The sequence below is a fragment of the Salmo trutta genome, chromosome 1, assembly GCF_901001165.1.
Source record: "Salmo trutta chromosome 1, fSalTru1.1, whole genome shotgun sequence".
Classification (NCBI taxonomy): Eukaryota; Metazoa; Chordata; class Actinopteri; order Salmoniformes; family Salmonidae; genus Salmo; species Salmo trutta.
The window spans coordinates 23,783,238-23,791,938 of record NC_042957.1 but is presented as its reverse complement, the minus strand read 5'-3'; the positions used below and the strand labels follow the sequence as shown (position 1 = coordinate 23,791,938).

General features: G+C 40.7%; 1 protein-coding gene across 1 annotated transcript; it reads left to right on the top strand.

The window, feature by feature from the left end:
- Positions 1-210: 210 nt before the first annotated feature.
- On the top strand, positions 211-8,684 carry mrps18a (mitochondrial ribosomal protein S18A). The gene is made up of 6 exons (XM_029749441.1): positions 211-404; positions 6,969-7,000; positions 7,248-7,352; positions 7,535-7,658; positions 7,750-7,822; positions 7,962-8,684. The coding sequence occupies exons 1-6, from the start codon at positions 251-253 to the stop codon at positions 8,104-8,106; spliced, it is 633 nt and encodes a 210-aa protein (XP_029605301.1). The 5' UTR covers positions 211-250; the 3' UTR covers positions 8,107-8,684.
- The last annotated feature ends 17 nt before the right edge of the window (positions 8,685-8,701 follow it).

Genomic DNA, 8,701 nt, shown 5'->3' with positions numbered 1-8,701 from the left:
TTGGATGCAGTAATTGCACTCTAATTCCAGTTACATTGCAAAATTACTGCAATAAAAAAAACTTATTTTCGACGCAGTATTTGCCGCATACTGCAGTTATACTGCACTCTGACCGCAATCCTCTTTCGTCAGGGCTTTTCGCATTTTGTTTCCTTCCTGTTCACTACTCATACAGTAGGTGGCGGCATGCACGTTGCATTTCTGCAAACGCCATTATAGCAGAGAAGAAGAAAAAGGTCAACATTCCAAGATGGCAGCGCGCAGTGTGCTGGGGTACATATGGACCTCTCTTTCTGGGTTTAAATGTGTGGCCAGTAGCAGCAATATGAGTCCCTTTCAGAGGATAACAAGTTGCCCTCAGCTGTCGGTTTTTGGAAATATTCAAAGCAGAGGAATTCGACACGGTGAGTTTCTTGTTGAAGCTTGTTGTAGCCATATGACAGTTCACTCTGCTGGCGTTGGAAATTGTAGCTAGCTAAAATAGCGCATCCATTTAGTAAGCTTTGCCCTTCGATAATGATTATTTAAGGCATCAAAGGTTAAAATCATAATTGTGGTCGTTGATAATAAGTTCGATCATTTGAACGACAATGTTGCATGAACTAGCAGTACATCATCTAAACTAGCTTGCCGGTGTTGTGCCGAAAAGCTCCCCCCTGCCAGAATCCCCCCCTTCGCTGAACGCATACGCACTCAATTCTTCATCGCTGTGACATGCTTGAACGCACACACTCAATTCTTCATTGCTGCGACTTGCTTGTTAGTTGAGATTTCTGTTCATGTTAGGCTGCATTTCATTAGATTTTTTTATGTCGGTTTGATCGCGGGGAGGCACTAGTAATGTCTGCAGTTGTCGGTTTGGCTATTTGTTTCAAGTGTATTAGTCTAGAAATAAATCTCTTTGCCGAAATTCGCCATCTCTCCCCATGTCGTCTGACTAGTAGTTGTTCTGAAATGTTTATTGCTTGCCTACATTTTACTCCCTTCTCTGTTTTAATATAACACAAATTAATTATTCATTTCGGTTGCCTATCCTGATGTGAAGTTTGTTCTATAAAAAGTATTTGACTCAGATGTGTGCCACAGAAAGTACTTGACTCTAGCTACAAAATTAAGGAATTAGAAGAGGGGGGATTTCGGCAAGACTACCCCCCCCCCCCCCCCCCCTCTACTTTGGGACTGCAAGGCCTGGCACACTTCATAATCATTTTGGTAGCTCATGTTGACCAATAGTGTGTGCCACAGAAAGCAAAATTTGAGTATAAAGAAACAAACATTTTATTTTAGAAACCTTTTCTAATGTTTAAGACAATACACAAATATATTTATCACACAAAAACAAAACTAAGTTAACAAACATTTAAATAGGAAATACAAATTTTTAACTTTGCATAACAAGATATAAAATGACAAATCAAATATAAAAAGACAAATAACAAAGAAATTGGGCATTTAGTCCACTTTTTATGGAAAGTTTTCCTGGTGATACCGTTGCCTGGAACTCAAGCCTAACCTAGTCCTGGCAGGCAGCGCAGACATAATCCTCCAAGGATGGGATGGTTTTCATACAGGACTGGTGGAACCATTGTGGGCAGCGGTCACAACCAATCTGAAATTCATGATGAAAATGTTTAATATATTTAAAACATTAAATACATTTTCTTGAATTACAATTATTTCATTATCAGACAAAGTGGATAATACTACCTCTAGAAATATTACTGCTTATGCAAATTCGTACTTGTAAAAATGTGTCTTTAGAAGTGAACAAGCAATTACCCAGTTAGTGTTTTCCACATTATTGTCCACCTCCCACAGAAGTGGCACAGTTGGCTCAGGTCATCTAGCAAAACATAATGTCAAGTAGTCTATACATTTATTTTTTCAGAGCAAACCGGGAACAAGGGAATAGTATAGGTTTCTTGTAACACAGTTATTTAAATACATGTGTTTTAGTGGCCATCTAGTCAAAGTTGGATCAAAGATAGCCTTGAAAGATCCAAATAAATATTTTTTTAATCTACAATTAAATTAGAAATTGAACATACCAGTGTTTTGGAGAAGAGTGACTGCTATTTCTTCTCTCATGATGTTAACGTCTTTGACCGTATTTGAAAAGACAATCGACTGCTCCTTCAGAACACATTCAGCAAACTGGGAAAAAATGTGATGTGCATTTCAGTTTTCCCCAACAAAATCGTTACACTTAAGACTATAATTTGCAAGTATACAACGACACAGCTATAATATAATTTGACAGTTCTGTTTTGCCTTTTAGTCAGTATACTTTCAGTAGGTTAATTGTGCATTAGTTACAGTTGAAGTCAGAAGTTTACATATACCTTAGCCAAATACATTTAAACTCAGTTTTTCACAATTCCTGACATTTTAATCCTAGTAAATATTCCCTGTTTTAGGTCAGTTAGATCACCACTTTATTTTAAGAATGTGAAATGTCAGAATAATAGTAGAGTGATTTATTTCAGCTTTTATTTCTTTCATCACATTCCCAGTGGGTCAGAAGTTTACATACACTCAATTAGTATTTCATTGGCATAGTCTTTAAATAGTTTAACTTGGGTCAAATGTTTTGGGTAGCCTTCCACAAGCTTCCCATTCCTCCTGACAGAGCTGGTGTAACTGAGTCAGGATTGTAGGCCACCTCGCTCGCACACGCTTTTTTTTAGCTCTGCCCACAAATTTTCTATAGGATTGAGGTCAGGGCTTTGTGATGGCCACTCCCCATACCTTGACTTTGTTGTCCTTGAGCCATTTTGCCACAACTTTGCAAGTATGCTTGGGGTCATTGTCCATTTGGAAGACCCGTTTGCGAGCAAGCTTTAACTTCCTGACTGATGTCTTGAGATGTTGCTTCAATATATCCATATAATTTTCCTGCCTCATGTTGCCATCTATTTTGTGAAGTGCACCAGTCCCTCCTGCAGCAAAGCACCCCCACAACATGATGCTGCCACCCACGTGCTTCACGGTTGGGATGGTGTTCTTCGGTTTGCAAGCCTCCCCCTTTTCCCTCCAAACATAACGATGGTCATTATGGCCAAACAGTGCTATTTTTGTTTCATCAGACCAGAGGACATTTCTCCAAAAAGTACGATCTTTGTCCCCATGTGCAGTTGCAAACCATAGTCTGGCTTTTTTATTGAGGTTTTGGAGCAGTGGCTTCTTCCTTGCTGAGCAGCCTTTCAGGTTATGTCGATATAGGACTCGTTTTACTGTGGATATAGATGCTTTTGTACCTGTTTCCTCTAGCATCTTCTCAAGGTCCTTTGCTGCTGTTCTGGAATTGATTTGCACTTTTTGCACCAAAGTACGTTCATCTCTAGGAGACAGAACGCGTCTCCTTCCTGAGCAGTATGAAGGCTGCGTGGTCCCATGGTGTTTATACTTGCGTACTATTGTTTGTACAGATGAACGTGGTACCTTCAGGCGTTTGGAAATTGCTCCCAGGGATGAACCAGACTTGTGGAGGTCTACAAATATACTTTTTTTTCTGAGGTCTTGAAATACATCCACAGGTACACCTCCAATAGGCTAACTGACATCATTTGAGTCAATCAGAAGCTTCTAAAGCCATGACATGTTCTGTAATTTTCCACTGTTTAACCTCTTACATCTAGACGTTCCGCAAATTAGGAATAAATAGTCTTCACAGTTCGCAGCGAGCCAGGCGGCCCAAACTGCTGCATATACCCTGACTCTGTTGCAAGAGAAGTGACACATTTTTCCTAGTTAAAATAAATTAATGTTAGCAGGCAATATTAACTAAATATGCAGGTTTAAAAATATATACGTGTGTATTGATGTTTATGGTTAGGTACACGTTGGAGCAACGTGTACCTAAGCGATTATATGCAACGCAGGACAGGCTAGATAAACTAGTAATATCATCAACCATGTGTAGTTAACTAGTGATTATGATTGATAAGTTTAATGTTAGCTAGCTTGGACTAGTTAACCGTAAGGTTGCAAGGTTGAATCCCCGAGCTGACAAGGTAAAAATCTGTCGTTCTGCCCCTGAACAAGGCAGTTAACCCACCGTTCCTAGGCCGTCATTGAAAATAATGTTTTCTTAACTGACTTGCCTAGTTAAATAAAGGTGTAAAAAAAATAAAAATAAAAACGGCCAAATCGGCATCCAAAAATAACGATTTCCGATTGTTATGAAAACTTAATCTGCCCTAATTAATCGGCCATTCCGTTAATCGGTCGACCTCTAATACTTACTTTCAAGGCAAAGACCCACAAGAAGTAACATCTTGTCAACATGGGTGAGGAAGGTACCACACACCCATCTGTAGATACTACACCCCTTCTCTCTCAGGAAGGATCTGAACATGTATGTTAATAAAAGTACAGCATTTTGAAACACTTTTAATTACAATATAGAGATTAATAACAGTATAGCATTTCAGACTTTATTGATTCCATTGTAAAATGAATATTAAAAGCAGTTTTTACCTTGTCACCCCCTGGCATCTTTTTATCTTTCTGGCACTTTCCCCCACTTTCCCCCATGAAGAACAGAGCCCTCTTCTGGGATGGCAGCATAATTTTTCAAGTTTAGACAGACAGACACACATATTACACACACATGGCACATACACATTTTACACATGTGTATGTGTTCACATGTATATTCTGTGTTATGTATGTATTTCTTAGTACTGCCTTATTGGGTTGAGGAACAGAGCCCTCTTTTGGGATGGCAGTATAACCTTTCAAGTTTAAACAGAGACACACATTACATTCACACATTACACACGTGTATGTGTTCATGTGTATTATGTATGTATTTCTTAGTACTGCCTTAGCGGCTCTTACTGTCACAGTCCAGTGGTTGTGTTCATTGATGATGCCAATAATGTAGTTGTACATCATTGGATCAATCTGAAATTTAAAAGAGCAAGGATAGTTGCTTGAGTTCAAAATCTGTCAAATATAACATAATATTATGAGAATAATCCAACCAACCTTAAGTTTTGATTTCTTGCTCCCCCAAATGCCAGTCATTTTGACTTTTAAAATTCCGCACCAGATGGAACATGTAGGCATTGATGGTCTGACAGAAAAAAAGACAATGAAGGTAAATCTGTTACATGGAAAAACAACAATTTAGGTTTTCCTCATAAATACACAGATTAATCACACAAATACAGTGTTTACATATACTGTATGTGCAACAGTCTCACCTCACTTTCCAACTCCATATTTGGACCAGTTCTGTTGATCCTGATGGTAAAAAATGTTTTTATATGGGCCGATTCTAGACAACAGCACATATACATATTTTCCTCCCCAAGCCTCTGCAACACCTGGAAAAATGTACTTGTAAGTGTACTGAGATATACAAATGGATCAACCTGACAAGATTACATACATTTGTTTATATCAGTAGCTGCTGCTGGTGTGGAGGCTGCACCTGCTGGTGTGGTGGAGGCCGCTGGTGTGGTGGTTGTTGAGGCTACACAACTACAAATACCTAGGTGTCTGGCTAGACTGTAAACTCTCCTTCCAGGCTCGTATCAAACATCTCCAATCCAAAATGAAATCTAGCATCGGCTTTCTATTTCGCAACAAAACCTCCTTCACTCACGCCGCCAAACTTACCCTAGTAAACCTGACTATCCTACCGATCCTCGACTTCGACGATGTCATCTACAAAATAGCTTCCAATACTCTACTCAGCAAACTGGATGCCTGTCATCACAGTGCCATCAATTTTGTTACCAAAGCCCCTTATACCACCCACCACTGTGACCTGTATGCTCTAGTCGGCTGGCCCTCGCTACATATTCGTCGCCAGACCCACTGGCTCCAGGTCATCTATAAGTCTGTGCTAGATAAAGCTCCGCCTTATCTCAGCTCACTGGTCACGATAACAACACCCACCCGTAGCACGCGCTCCAGCAGGTATCTCACTGGTCATCCCCAAAGCCAGCACCTATTTGGCCGCCTTTCCTTCCAGTTCTCTGCTGCCAGTGACTGGAACGAATTGCAAAAATTGCTGAAGCTGGAGACTTACATTTCCCTCACTAACTTTAAACATCAGCTATCTGAGCAGCTAACCGATCGCTGCAGCTGTACATAGTCCATCTGTAAATAGCCCACCCAATCTACCTACCTCATCCCCATATTGTTTTTATTTACTTTTTTGCTCTTTTGCACACCAGTATCACTACTTGCACATCATCTGCTCATCTATCACTCCAGTGTTAATCTGCTAAATTGTAATTACTTCGCTACTATGGCCTATTTATTGCCTTACCTCCTCACGCCATTTGCACACACTGTATATAGACTTTCTTTTTTTCTATTGTATTATTGACTGTACGCTTGTTTATTCCATGTGTAACTCTGTTGTTTGTGTCGCACTGCTTTGCTTTATCTTGGCCAGGTCGCAGTTGTAAATGAGAACTTGTTCTCAACTAGCTTACCTGGTTAAATAAAGGTGAAATATATATATATATATATATTAAACCTGCTGGTGTGGTGGTTCTGGAGGCTGCTGACTGTATTTTTATGAGGGTTCTGACGAGTCTCCTCTATATGAGGCCTCCGGTGTTCCGTGCTTATTTTAGGGAAGATAACCCCCTTGTCATCTTCCAAGTCCGCGCTTTTCCCTTCGAGACCTCGAATCGTTTATGGCCGAGGTAGTTGGGATCTAGTTCGCCCCCTTTCCTCTGCACTCATGTTGACTTACATATTTGAACTTTATTTTTTTGCCCTGAGTACAAATTTGATTTATTATTATTTTACTACTGTATTAACATTCTTAACTAAAACATTATTATTTTTTTTAAATATAGGGAAAGCCATAATAGGAAAAACGACAGGGGGCGGGAGCTTTTCGGCACAACACCGGTTTGTTATGAAACACTGCTTGACTGACATGTCCAGGATTGAAGCTATACTAACTTTGACAATGACTATGTTGTTTGTGTTTACAGTCGTGGAAAAGAAAGAAGGCAAAACAACAATAGTAAGTGACAAGCTTGCTAACCTGTTGGTTCATCATTGTACACTGTTTGTGGGTGGCGATGGGTTACTTTTCTCTTACTTTAGCTATGTTGTGGATTACTGCATTTGAGTTAATACTAGTCAATACGGTATCCACACACTTCAGGATATAAGACGAGCTCTATACCATTGTTAAGTATGAACACTTATCTAGATGGCTAGTAAATGTGCTTATTTATTAGCTGACCAGCATTGCATTATTTTCTCAGATTGAGGGAACAACTGAGGATACCCCAAGCGGACCACAGCCACCCAACGCCACAGCCCAGTGCCCCATCTATCGATGGAACCTGCAGAACAAATACAACTACACAATAAGTGTTTCAATGATACCTGACTGCATACTTACTGCCTCTCGACTGTTTTGCCTGAAAACCAGAGTGAGATGAACAGTGCTGGTCCACCCTCGCATCTGCCATGTCTCATGCATTTTATGTCTGTGTGCCTGTTCTATGAGCTCAGATGTAGAGTAATTCCCTGTGTTTGTGTTTGTTAGGATGTCCTGTTGCTCAGTCAGTTTATCAGGTCTGATGGAGGAATGCTGTCTCGTAGAGTCACTGGTCTCTGTGCCTGGGAGCACCGCAAGATCGCCATCTGTGTGCAGATGGCTCACAGAGCAGGTACGATGCTGTGTGTGTCTGCTCTGGATACACAACTATTGTGAAATGTATTCTTTTCAAAGTGGTAAAAGTACTCTCTTTTCTACTCCAGGTCTGCTCCCAGATCACAAACCAACACTACCAGAAGGACACATCCCAAAGAAGCCCAAGCCAAAGCTCAACAGGTAACGAGTGTGTTTGACCCCATCAGTATCTACCCTCTCACACCTGTATTGTTTCTTGTTAGACCTCTCATTACATTACCTTTCAACTAACTCTTGTGCATCCTCTCTCTGACTAACTCACACCTGTGTTGCATCACAGATATCTGACTCGCTGGTCCATTGATTCAGTGAAGCCCATCTATAGGACGGGGCTGAAGTGGTGTAAAAACCGCATCTCTGTCGGCCACCCAGCTCTCAGAAACAACGTACAGTACGGCAAGAAAATCCTCTACCTGAAACATTGATGACCTGGGGGTATGTCAACTCACAGCAGCAGGAGTTAGTGTGGGCGGGACAGAGATGGGGTACAACAGTTCTATTGGACATCCTTCCTTGTAGTACTCCTGGCCCATTTGGAACTCCATTGACTTTGAGAACTAGCCATTGGAAAAGCTGGGGGAGCATCTGTATTTGTCCAGCCTATTTGTCTATTGGTGGACATTGCCCATTGGAAACCCATTCTGTCATTTGACCTTTTTGAAGATGCCCTGAAACAAAACTATTAAACTCCACATTTAGGGCTCTATTCAATCCGCATCGCGGCAGTTCAGCTTTACAGCGTGATTGCCTTTAAAATGTCAATGTTCCCGCTTTACGAGAGACTGCATTCACGGTAACGCTGCATATGTCGGCTCAATCAGGCATTACCTTTACATTTCTATTGCGGAATCTGTAACGCTTCAGAAATACAGATTGAATAGAGCCCTTGCTGTAAGATCAAATGGGTCAGTGTTACATCAACAGTGTAGGTGGGATGTTGACATGATGTACTTCAAGACAACCCAGATGTGCAAATAAAATGGGTCTGATTTTTCTCCCTCCACCATGTGTTTGCATGAG

Bases quoted from the DNA above. Each gene is read 5' to 3' on its own strand.
- mrps18a (XM_029749441.1), top strand. From the start codon at position 251: ATGGCAGCGCGCAGTGTGCTGGGGTACATATGGACCTCTCTTTCTGGG. The intron at 405-6,968 runs GTGAGTTTCTTG...TTGTGTTTACAG, and splicing joins AAGCAGAGGAATTCGACACG to TCGTGGAAAAGAAAGAAGGC. The intron at 7,353-7,534 runs ATAAGTGTTTCA...TGTGTTTGTTAG, and splicing joins AGAACAAATACAACTACACA to GATGTCCTGTTGCTCAGTCA.